At 36.4% G+C, this 13,391-nt stretch overlaps 1 protein-coding gene across 2 annotated transcripts in view; it reads right to left on the bottom strand.

The window, feature by feature from the left end:
- Positions 1–13,391, bottom strand: part of PCDH9 (protocadherin 9) — a 656,718-nt gene that overhangs the window by 495,239 nt on the left and 148,088 nt on the right. Inside the window, exon 3 of one of the 2 annotated variants that reach the window (XM_082246748.1) lies at positions 3,919–4,431. The exons of the other annotated variant lie outside the window; for it this stretch is intronic. Coding sequence (XP_082102874.1) covers positions 4,303–4,431 — 129 coding nt within the window. The 3' untranslated portion in view covers positions 3,919–4,302. Of the gene's footprint in view, positions 1–3,918; positions 4,432–13,391 lie in introns of those variants that run through there. 2 annotated transcript variants of the gene reach the window in all.

The following is a 13,391-nucleotide window of genomic DNA, read 5'->3' as shown; positions in this document are numbered from 1 at the left end:
GGAAGATAACCCTTTACTACTTGTCCGAGTAACAAACTGGGTCATAGACAGGCATAATATATTAATATTGGCCTTTACCCAATATATAAATATATACATATTTTATATATAAATATATATATATATATATATATTGGGTAAAGGCTACTATCAATTTCTTATGCCTGTCTATGACCCAGTTTGAATATATATATATTATGTATATAGATATATTATGTATGTGTACTGTATAAATATATATGTATATATTCCTCAGGACAACAAACAAATAAAGCAGCGCAACATTTATACCCTAAAACCCTCCCATCATTGTGATCCATATGTGATGACATCAACAAGTACAAATGTCAAAATTCCAGCTAAAAACAATCATGGACAAATGTCCACATTTGTGAGGACAGAAAAACAACAATGCAGTCTAAAAGGCTACCTATAGCGCTTGCTTTAAAATAATTGCAATAAAAGTGAATATACTAAATTTCATAAAATTAATATATATAACAAATATAATGTGTAGAATAATAAACTAGTAGATCATATAACATTAATAAATATAAAAAGTCCAAAATTCAAAAAATCCAATAAATATATATTATAAAGTGAATCCTTTGTGCAAACTTCCAGACAAAAAGTGCAAGTGCTCAGCGCGATGATTACTCTGTCCACTCAGTAATAATCCTAATATTTGTGATATCCCCGTGACAAAGGTAAGATTCAATCACTTACCAGACGTTGTGGGTCATGTGTGCCTTATAGCACCATGACCAATCAGGCTTGTATAGCCGTCCAGGCTAAAAGGTCTTTATGGCTTGCTTCAGGTGGATAAGGTGGTAGGATCTCCCTCTGTCTCCTCTCCCCTCGTGCCAGAAAAAATATGGAAAAAAGAAGCTCCAAATAGTGTGATGTCCTTAAATATTTTTATTTCCAATTGGGCAAAATTATATACAAAGCTTCGTGCAAATAAAAGCAAAAAACAACAAAAGCAAATAGTGAAATAGATCGGGGTTTGTTCCTCCCGAATGCAGCCCTGGTATGGCCGCTTGTGACCGTGTGTTTCAGCGCAAGCCAATCAGCGTAGAGGCAAGCGGGAGAACTTCCTGATCTCAAAAGACGTCACCGGAAGTGATGAAACGCGTCAGTTTGGAATGCAAAGCGTGATGACGTGTGTCGTAGGTGGAACGCAAGCCGGAAGTTCTCCCGCTTGCTTCCGCGCTGATCGGCTTGCGCTGAAACACATGGTCACAAGCGGCCATACCAGGGCTGCATTCGGGAGGAACAAACCCCGATCTTTTTCACTATTTGCTTTTGTTGTTTTTTGCTTTTATTTGCACAAAGCTTTGTATATAATTTTGCCCAATTGGGAATAAAAATATTTAAAGACATCACACTATTTGGAGCTTCTTTTTTCTATATTTTTTCTGGCACGAGGGGAGAGGAGACAGAGGGAGATCCTACCACCTTATCCACCTGAAGCAAGCCATAAAGACCTTTTAGCCTGGACGGCTATACAAGCCTGATTGGTCATGGTGCTACAAGGCACACATGACCCACAACGTCTGGTAAGTGATTGAATCTTACCTTTGTCACGGGGATATCACAAATATTAGGATTATTACTGAGTGGACAGAGTAATCATCGCGCTGAGCACTTGCACTTTTTGTCTGGAAGTTTGCACAAAGGACTCACTTTATACTGCACATTTACTGGAATTTTTTATTTGGAAGTTTGCACAAAGGATTCACTTTATAATATATATTTATTGGACTTTTTAAATTTTGGACTTTTTATATTTATTAATGTTATATGATCTACTAATTTATTATTCTACACATTATATTTGTTATATATATTAATTTTATGAAATTTAGTATATTCACTTTTATTGCAATTATTTTAAAGCAAGTGCTATAGGTAGCCTTTTAGACTACTTACCTGCATACAATTTTTAATTTCTATAGCAGCTGCTACGAATAAACACAATTTTAATACACTTATTCACTAAATTTTATTCACAAAAATATTTGTATTATATATTATTTATTTCACATATTTATAAATTAAACACGTGGCGCGTGTTTACATAACAGAAAAACAAAAATGTCAATAAAGGAAGGACCCAAATACAGGCACTAAAGACGAAAGTCAGAGACAAAAAACTACAACAGAGTATTATGCTTCCTAGGCAAGATGGTCACCCATGCTGAGGCAGAGCTGGAGTAGGAGATCATGGTGAACATGTAATGTATATAGAAAAAGCACAGGGGGGGAGGGGGCACAGAGAAGCCTGCAGGACCAGGAATGCAGAGTAAGAGAAAGCACAAAAACAAACATGAACTCAGTGTAAATTTGCCAAACAAATGTGCTGAAGGTGAAAATTAAGTGTTTATTTTCACCTTCAGTGCATTTATTTGGTGACTTTACACTGAGTTCATGTCTGTTTTTGTACTTGTGCCTGTACATGTTCACTATGCTTTCCTACTCCAGTTTTTTTTGTCTCTAACTTTTGTTTTTAGGGCCTGAATTTGGCTCCTTCCTTTATTGATGTCTGTTTTGTAGGTACTTTTGTTGTTACTTTTCTGTTCTCCCAAATTTGGACATTTGTCCGTGATTGTTTTTAGCTGGAACTTTGACATTTGCACTTGTTGATGTCATCAGATGTGGATGATAATGATGGGAGAAGTTTTTATCGTATATATGTTGTGCTGCGTCACATGTTTGTTGGCCTGAGGAAGACAAGCTTGTGCCTTGTCAAAACATCAAAATAAAATCTTCAGTGTCATGGTCACTCATTTGGATTGTATTTACTACAGTCTTTGCTGCACACCCGGGCCCATTTTTTGTCTCTGATTTGTGTCCAGTGGCAACCACTGGAATATATATATATATATATATATATATATATATATATATATATATATATATATATATACATTATATAGTTAATGTTTTTCCCTGAGAGATCTGCTCTTACAGACAGAAGTATAATCTGAAAGAGGTTCTATTCCTTCCCTGCTATATCCAAACTTTATGGCTGGGGCTCTATTTTTTGAAATAGGAATATTGTGTGACATTTTTTAATATATTTGTTTACACATTCTGTAACATAGTCTGTATACAACTAACAAGTAAATTCAGGACAAAATCTCCAAATTGTATAAAACAACTTATTAGACTTTATTGTTAATTTTACAGTGACATTTAAGAAAGAGTAGCATATTTTTTATAATGAAACTATGTCGGTAAGGAAAAAAAGTCTACATGTGACAAAGCAAAAGGCAGGACAGATTATATAAGTTACAAATATACATGAATGAGTGCAATTAGCTTTTAGACATATTATACACATTATATAAAATATTCCCTTTGAAAAATAAATTACCTTGCATACATTTGAACAAAAACATAACAGAAGGTAAAATGGCACACATTACATTGTCAAATATCATAAGATATCAATTATCATTAATTGCATATAAATTATAGTTTACAATGGCCTGTTATATAACTGACAGTTTCAATTAGTATTTCCAATAATTCTTAGCAAAAACAAGTTTACAGAGCAAGGTTCTCAGACTGAACTGCTAACATCATTCAGCTACCATGGACCATGATTATTTGCCACACACAACAGGAACAAATTAAAACATTCTGATATTCAATATACTGTCAGGTTTGCAGGTTTTATGAACACATGGCTGGCAAGGTAACAATTTTTAAATTTTGCTTCACACATATGGAACCTATAATAAATTCCTCAGCACAAACACTTTGATTGGATATATTTTTTTAGATATACACGCATACAAACACCAGGACTGATATTAATCATAAATAAAATACCAAGTAGTATTTATTTTTCAGTGTCTCTATTAACCATTTACATTCTGCCAAAAAATGCAGAAACAGAAATGTAAACCTAAATCGTTATATTATGTGGCTGTACTCATAGCTAGAATTGACTGGTGATCTTTAAATTTGTTAAAACAGCAAAGAAAAGCCAAAATGTTTATTGTTAACAATATTTACCAAAACTATGTCTCTTTTTACAGAATACATTTCTGGAATTTTAAAGGATAATTTTACACAGTACAGGTATACACAATTTAGTTATATTTATGTTTTTACATATATTTATAATTTGCAATTGTTCTTTTTTTTTAAACAATTTCTTATCATGTTTAACTTTAGCTCTGCTTGACATTGTTATCTTCAAAATGCAGAAATTCTCAACCATACCCTTATATTTACAATGCAGCCAATGTGTGACTACCCTTGTGTGATGGTATGGAATAGCCATCGCGATCACAAGGTATGATGGTTCTTAGAGTCTTTCCCAGAAAAAAGATGGGGCACCAGAGTTGTAGATACTTGTCTAGTGGCTACAGATTCTGATTTATCCATGATGATTTCTGCATTCCCGGTAGCCATTTTCTAATTAATTAAAAAATTAGAGAGGAAAAATCAGTGACAAGTGTAATCCACAACCTTTCATTAAAATGAACCTGGCATTAGCGAGTTTAACATGAAATAATGCTAAGAGATTTTATTGTTACTTTAAAAATAATTGCCCTTTTCCCTCTGGAAATGCAATCTGATTTTACCCTGCATCTTTAGCCTACTAATTGCATACCTAAATCCTTTACCTAACTCTTCCTCCAAAATTATAGTTTTTATATGTAGACCCCTAACTTTGACCTCCAGGGATTTCACTTGTTTTAGGAGCCTATTCTACCACCAAATGTCACTTGAATTGCCTGACCTCACAAGCTTAGATAGAAGACAAGTAATGGAATTGAGGAATAACTTTTGGAGGGGAATGAAGTAATTATCATTGTAACATCATAATTTATTTATTTATTAGGAGCAATATAATTTCACGTAAAGCTCAATGAAAGGGCCTGTGCATGTGGATGCTGCAAGTCGAACAAGACAATCTGCCACAGTTCTTTCCTTGTGTTCCCTAAAGCAGTGCATGCAGTGCTAACATGCTCTGTGTACAAGTATTCACTATAGAGGTGATATGGGCATATTGTGTGAATAGCAAGATCTTGTGGTTTTCATTTTTTCATATTGTATACACCACAACCAATAACCAGATGTTTTGCTTTGTTTATATCCAGGCTTTTTTGTCCTGACATGATCTAGTTTCCTCTAAAATTATATATGGGGCCGCTTCAACAGAAGGAGAGTTTATGGAGATGATCTATGGAAAAAGTTGTGACTTTGGGCAAGCTAATGCCACATGCCAAGGTTGCAATTGTACCTGTACTTTGCAATATATAGTACTGATGTGACGCCCAAAAAAAAAAAACAGGCAGATAAACAGACAAATACAGCTAAAAAAATGTTTCCTAGAATACTATCATACACATTTTTAACAAATGTGTTTGTGGCTAATGCTGATATACTAAACATTGATTTTAATACTAACAGATTAAGGAGAATTTGTATCTTTCCCTAAACCTGGATAAAATAACACAGGACAGAAAATGTAACTATCTTAGTAAATTGGCCTCTTAGCCTTCACCCGAACTCCCTCCCTCTCTCTGAGCTGACTTGGGTCAGATTTGAACTTCACTGATACAGAATATAGGCTTTTACTACTTTTCAGGCTTTTTCAGTAAGGCAGTAAAAGGAGCATTGCTGATGTGCAAAATGTGATAATTCATAGCAACCAATCCAATTTCAGTGTTCTGTTTGTATTAAACTCTGCTCAACCAAATCCATTATAGGTGAAGCGATAACAAGGCTTTCACAAGGCCATAGAGGGTAATTTACAAACTGATTCATTTTTTTAAAGCTCTTATGTTTTTAAACTACATCAGCGGCAATTATTTTGGTGTTTTTATGTGAAAAGATTTTCTGTAAGTCTAATATAGAAATATCGGTCTACAAAAAAACACCCAAAATTCAAGGGTTTCCAATACCAAACAGTTTAATCCCTTGGTGCCGCCTGTACTCAAATATGCGGCATCTCAGTGCCTGGTCCTTAGCATCGAGGGGCAGCATATTTCTGTAAATTGCTGCCAATACACCTGTGCTGAGAGCACGCATGCCGCGCACTCCCAGCACAGTTACCGTCACGTTACTGAAAGTGAGTTTTCAGGTCCTGTGACAGCCAATCACAGCGGTCATGTGATCTTAAGCCCTGCCCTGCCCTGCCTCCCGGCATCATAAACCTCTTAAAGAGCTGAGAGGTTAAAGTATTTGAATATTCTGCTTTCTTTCACTTTGGGATAATGTAGATAAGGGTAAAACCCCTATCAGGTTAATTTTTCCTAGATGCGTCCCACTGAAAATAATTCCATTTCCTTCCTCTCCTACAGGAACCAATGGGAAATCTCTCCAAGGTGAAGAGAATTCATATCTAAGACAGTGACATCTAAAAACATGACAGAGGGTCTTCACGTTAATTCTTTTTAAAAACAATTTGATTGGTAACTCCAGAAAACTGCTCCCTATTTTCTCTACTTTGCAAAAGTTTTTATTATTTACCCATAACTGGTTGGGCCCAGAACAGTGGGTAAGAATGAGTGATAAGGCAGACTTGTGTAACATGGCAGTAATAAGATAAATAAACACATGCTCACATACACACATACAGAGGAAATGCCTTAAATGCACAATTCTATGACACTTGCAATAACTTACATTTTTTATTTTTTTTATACCTATTCTTTGGAAATTACATGTTCATTTTTTTCCATTATACATTAACAGTAGATTCATTAAGGATCTAAAAAAATCCACATTAGGAAAAAAAATGTGGGGAAAAGTACATTTTATTTTTGTTGAATAGACACATCTTACAAATGCATTAAGTAAGAACAACTGCACTTAAAAAAAAAAATACATCTTTTCTTACGCTTCCTAATATAGCATTATATATGATTTTCTTAACTCAAATTATGCTGGTTCAAAACTTCAAAAAAATTTAAATATAAAGCTTCATAGCCTGCAATAAATGGCCATAAAATCTGCTGAATCCCATCATGTGAGGTTCCAGTAAAAATCTATAACATTTTTACCTATATATATATTTTTTTTACATTTGCAATACAAATGAGTCATGATTTAACTAATTTCTAAAAGTTATTTACAGTTTATTTCAAGAAGATTAAAAGGTCATGTTGTTCTCTCAGTTAATTCATAATTTATGTTTGAAATAATGAGCATTTTTATTTCTTCCTAAAAACCCCCTTTGCATTGTTTGTATAAACATATTTTATAGCTGCCAGGGAATACTCTTTGGCAATCCGAGATATACCGGTCATATAAAAAATGCACACTTAATCAACTTTTGCCGTGCTAATAAATCTGAAATTCAGGTTTGCGTGGTTGCTATGTGTGTGGAGTGTCTTGAATCTGGCCATCAGTTAGATGAAAATGTCATGGGAACTATTAACATTTAGTTTATGTTAGGAATGCATATGCAAATTGACTATAAAGTGACTTTCAATACGTCAGCCCAAAAGCTGTGCACAACAGGAGAAAGAGATAGCTGCTATTTGTATCCACTGATTAATTTACAAGTAGTATTGGAGAAGGCCTGGGAAATAAAAAAATAAGATCTCTCCCGTGTAAACCAGAATAACTGTTATTAGCATGACTTGCCACAGCAACATACTGACCTTTAAGCTGGCGCATTCTCTTAATTATTTTACATTTGTTATAACGTGGCACAACTTTCTCTTAAACTCACTCGACAGACTTTAGCAGGGGGTAAAGAGAAACCTTGGCAGTTTAAATATACATATCATTGCAGATTGCTGTGTTACTCATCTGGGTCTGCAGAGAGAAAAAAAATTCTAATGGAATTAAATAATATCTTGCTGGTCTGCTGGCAAAAAGCCCAAGCATCGAGATGACCTTCACTGCGGCACATTCATATGATTAACACTACTAAATCTAAACTGGATTAGTTTTTTTTTCTAAATTACTTTTATTATTACTACTTGTGCAGTTTCCACTGTGCTATTGAAGTTTGAAAGTTTGGTAAATAAATTAGAAAAATGTAATCACAGTGTCTAATTTACTTAAGTGTGATGTGAGGTGAAGTGAAGCATAACATTCAATCATGTGCAGGAAAGTTCCTTTTTTATATTTCCTATCACATGTTTAAGGCTAACTTTGGATTTCATGGTGCTATAGAAATAAGTGAAGGATAATGTCCTCCTGTACAAGCTCCAGCCCCGATGTCATGTGATTACTTAGAAAAGAGCAGGTCAGAGCGGCCTGACGTCACGCGCCCTACGGGAGCGCGCTGACGTCTGCCGCTAGGTAGACACTTAAATAGCGTCCGCTGCCAGACATAGCGACGGACGCTGTTGATTCTCATCCCCACCCAGGCTCGTGAGATCTGGGATCTTGGCGGGTAAGAACCTCCCCTCCTCACTTTGTACAGGCAGTCTCCACCCAAACCAACTGGCCAATAATATCTAATATTTAATACTCATTACGTTTTCCTTTTTCTTTTTTCAATAGATGATCTATCTAAAACGCCTTGAATGCTCTTATGATTTAAACAATTATTGTGAAATTACATCCAGGCTTTATCCATCTTTGGCCTACATTATCATCTGTTCTAGTTTGGGATTCCATTTTGTATGTGCCCTGGTGGAGGATTGATTGATTTTATTTTATATGGTCTAATTTGGCATATTTGGTATGTCTCTTTTTTACCAATTTCAGTATTTTCTGTAACTTTGGGCTCCCCTTGATATCACAAGGCTATTTCTTGGTGAATGGTTTATTTTCTTTTCCATTCCCATCTATCCCTTCCCCCTCCCCCATTTTTTTCCTTCCTTTTCTCCTCTCCCCCGACCCCCCCTCCCCTTCCCTTCCTTCCTTTTCCCCCTCCCTACCCCCTCTACTCCCTCTTCCTTTCCTCCCTCCTTCGAGTTTTCCCTTCTCCCTTCTCTTTTCTCTTTCCTCTCAGGTCTCTCCCCTCCCTCTTTCCAATTTTCTATAGCCACGTGGTTTTGTGAGTGGTATCCTTTACACATATACTTGGCCTATATATGATTCTTTACCATCTTTTCTGGGGTATTTTTTCTCCCTCTTCCCCTATTTTGGGGTCTGTTTGGGAATACCCCCAAAATAATACCATTTTGTAAACATATATCTATAATTGGTTTAATGTCCCATGTCCGCCGGTGAGAGGACTTTGGTGGTCAGGTCCGCGGTTTGTGATCCGATTTAGCCTTGAACATTGAGTAAGACAGCTCCTCCCATACCCCCATGTATGTTCTATGTTATACTATATTATGTGAATATTAATTGATTGTTATCACTAGAATAAGCATAGTGTGTACAATATCCTCCTGAGTAAGTGTTTTTTTACCATGAAACATGTCGAGATACACACACCTGGAAGTTTGAAAATCCGCTACTGGATTGTCATAACTGTAACTGTGCTTGTATAAATTGTTCACCCCTTTTTTATTTAGCACCTATGTGCATATGTATGTTCTACATTGCTTTTAAATTATATCCTTGAATAAAAATTTTCTATTTTACCTTTGTTTACTATTTATGAGTACAGTACCCTGAAAGTCCTAAATCAAACCCCAATTCCCATTCCTCCTCTCCCCCCTTCCCCCCTTCGACCATACTGGGAGGTTGGTCTTTGGAATTTCCCTTACTCTATATCAAACATTAATTGGATGTCGGTACTATAAACCTTAATGCATCACAGGCTTTTTATATATATTTAGAAAAAAACTCAGACGAGAATGCACTATGATAAGCAGCATGTTGACTACTTTATGTTTACAGCTATCCTCAACTGGACAGATCACCATACAAAAGAAAGGAGGAATAAGTCCATGTTACCTCAACAACAAAGAACTTTCTAATTCTTCTGTTTTAGGTGGCAAATATAGTGATTACTGGTGCTGACACCAAAGGGGACCTGTTGGGAAAGTATTTACGGTACCTACTGTAGCTGAGATACTGATCCAGTGTTGGTGGCTGCCACGACTGCAAATTAGAGGACATGGCACACTTGTGCAGAATGACATGCTCTGAAACTAGAAATACTCCCAAGAGTTGAGTAACAGAAGCCTTCAGAATGGATGGAAACATCAGGGGTTATAATTATTGGAACACTAAATCACTGAAATACAGGCACACTAAGGTGTCTAAACAAATCCTTAATTTGCTTTCTGAGCTGCCCAATTTCACCCCCACAATTTAGCGTCAATAGTGAAGCAGGCAGGTCAACCTTTCAGGGCTCCTTAAGTGCTCATGAAGAGATTGGCAGGTACATGCAGATACCTGAGAATGTCTCCTTTCTGTTCACAGTGTCACTTTGCATTATGTATGTAAGTAAAGCTTTACTTTAAACACAACTTTATAATATAAAGAAGATAGAATATCCAAACAATCAAGTTGCATATGATTGTGTTACTTGGTAACTCAATTGGACCCAAGACTGGCATGGCAGGTACCGCTGGGTGTGGGGGGCAGAGGGAACCAGCAAATGTCTATTTGCTGGCTTCCATTTCCTGTTACTGACCTAGAAGTGAGCTGTAAAATGACACTTCCGGATCCCCATTTTACTTTGTTGGCTTTGCAGCACTCATGCTGGTGGGGAAGAAGCTGATGGAATGTGATCTACATTCCATCAGCTTCACTGGAGGACAGGTGACCCCTGATGTCTCGGTGAAGAGAACCTCTCAAGAAAAAAATCATCACTTTTTGTTCCCTATGTGAGGAAAAAAAAAGTTTACCAAAAAAAGTTATAGAAAAAAACAAAAAGATAATTAAAAGCACTCAAGCATCTAAAATATCCCTCCCAGAACACTTTGAGCCCCCCCCCCCCCATTACCACAAAAAGGAACATATAGACATAAAAGAATGTGTCAGGGGGACCTATGCATGAAACGTTGATTATGCTAAAAATGTTAGGTATCACCACACATGCCACAGGGAAAGCAATAATTATGGGCCCATTTTTCATAGTTAACTCTAAACTGATGACGTGTAGGGGTTTTTACAGCATCTCCTTGGGAAAATAAAGGGTACTGAAGTTTGCTACAGTTTCCTGGGCTGCAAAGATTTAATGCTTGACATATTGGGCATCTTGACATCTTGGGCATTGGGCAATTGACAGAGCCTCATCTCAACCTCAACATTTTGCATTTCATAAACTAAAAGGATTGGTGCTACAACTATTTTATTCTATACGGTGTCTGCTTTTAGAAAATATATTATATTTAGGGGGTTTATATAGTCTTCTGGCTTAAAATGATTTTTAAACATGTGCACAAAAAATACAAAAACGAATGTGGCAGCAAAAACGTTAAAGCTACTGGGGAAACTTTAAATTATGTCAAATACCATCCTTTAGGAAGTATGTAATCTTTGTATACAAGTGGGTTTTCTCTTCAATAAAGTGGTAAACAGAAGGGCATTTTGCTTATTTTTTCATAACAGTGACTTATTATATTTGCATAAGTATGAACATGTAAGGACTTTTAAGAAAAAAACACTGCTTTTGTAGATGCATGGACCTTTGTTGATCCCTGCTCTCAATGATGTAGCCTGATCTGCACTTGAAGAAGAATTAATTGTGCTCATATCCAGTGTCCACAATAATATACAAACATGTAACGCCTAAATGTAATTAAAACAGGGAAAATATGAGGAAAGTTATTTTTATATAGTTCATGTCTTGCCAGTAGTGAAATTAATTAATAATAAAAAAAAACATTCCTGAAGCATGACAAAAATGTCCTAAATCAAAACAAAAGCTATTCAAGGTCTTAAGAACTAGAGCTGGTTAAATCATGATTTAACTGACTGTGACAGTTTAGGCCACAACTTAGAGACTGCTTGACTTCCAGACACTTGTTTTCTAAGACATCTATGTACAAAGAGCAATAGCAGTTGCCAATATGTCTGATGTTTCACAGTACCACATAAAAATCTATACAGACGTTTTACCCCAAGCTACATTTTTGTCATACTTCATTAGTTCTCTCAATCTTTTCCAAATCTATTGGACATTTATATGATAATACTTGATTGTTGCAGGAAGCATATTGGAAAAGATTTTGTTTTCCTAAAGGCAGAATCTTATAAGAAAAAGTCTATAAAATGCCTCTCCCGTTCGTCCGGATTGATCAGTTTTGCTGAAATCCCAACCCATAGCACTTCTGTCAGTACAGATTATCTTCAGAATAGAGCCAAAAATGCATCAGTTTGTAGACAAAAGGAATGGACATATGGTTTCCTGCATCCTTTGCCAATTTAGGATTTTATGTTATAACGCTCCTACAAGAATTTTAGGCAGATGTGGCATCACCTGTATCCTGCAGGACTTCACTTTCATGAAGAATGTAGGTCACACCAACTTGTTTAGCATATACTGTGGTACAGTTACAGTGTTTATAAATGTGGTAGAAGCGCGCTGCCACCTATTGATTGAAATTAGGAAATTACAGGGTGCAGCTGCTGCAATCACCAAATGTGTTCCCACATCCGCAATAAATCAATATTAAAATGTGCAATCACGCTACCTCAAAATCAACGTAAAAATAATAGCTAAAAGACAAGAAAATGACTACATAGGTAAGTGTTTCATATATATATGAACTGCCAGTGCAAATTAAATCTATAAACAAACATAATGCAAAAAAGGCCAATGCAATAAATAATAAAGCTTCTTATAACTTGTGCAATCAAAAAAGTCTCTATTTGACAAGGTGCTTCATAGGGATGACACCACAGTGTAACGGCAATTTTCTACTCGTGCTGCTTTCACCAGGGGAAGTGCAAGCTCACCTCTATTATAGACCCCTAAAGCCCCGTACACACGTACCGATGGTCGGCATACAAATGTTCCTCTTTTCTCCCCGGGATGTCGGTGTCTGCTGAAAAGTGCAAAGACAGCACAAGGACAGCACAAGAATTTTGTCCGCCGACTGCAGAAGTGATGTCATGTAATGGTTAACTTTCCCTGTGTTTTCTATTTTCTGAGCATGCCCAGTCTTGCAAATCTGCGGTCTGTCGGCCGAATTGTGTACTGACAGGCGAACAATCGTCCGTTCTGGTGTCGGCATACAAATATTTTCATGTTTGCAAGAAAGACTTTTGTCCGCGGATTGTGCGCAGACATCTGTCGGAGGCACCATACTAACACGCGTACAATCGGCAGATCCTTCGTCCACCGACGTTTGTATGCCGACGATCGGTACGTGTGTACGGGCCTTAAGGGTCAACAAAGCATAAATGCAGATCAATCTGATGGGCCAAACTCTGCTGTTCAGGTTTCTTTAAGAATAAAGGAATTCCCTCTCCAAGATGCCTCCACACAGCTCACACATAGGACAGCCTCCAATAGTGCAGTACCTGGGTTATTGATCTCAACACACCACACAGAACGC

The sequence above is a fragment of the Pelophylax lessonae genome, assembly GCF_965119305.1.
Source record: "Pelophylax lessonae genome assembly, chromosome: 2".
In the NCBI taxonomy this organism is placed as follows: Eukaryota; Metazoa; Chordata; class Amphibia; order Anura; family Ranidae; genus Pelophylax; species Pelophylax lessonae.
The sequence above is the reverse complement of the archived record's forward strand: the minus strand, read 5'-3'. Positions and strand labels throughout refer to the sequence as shown.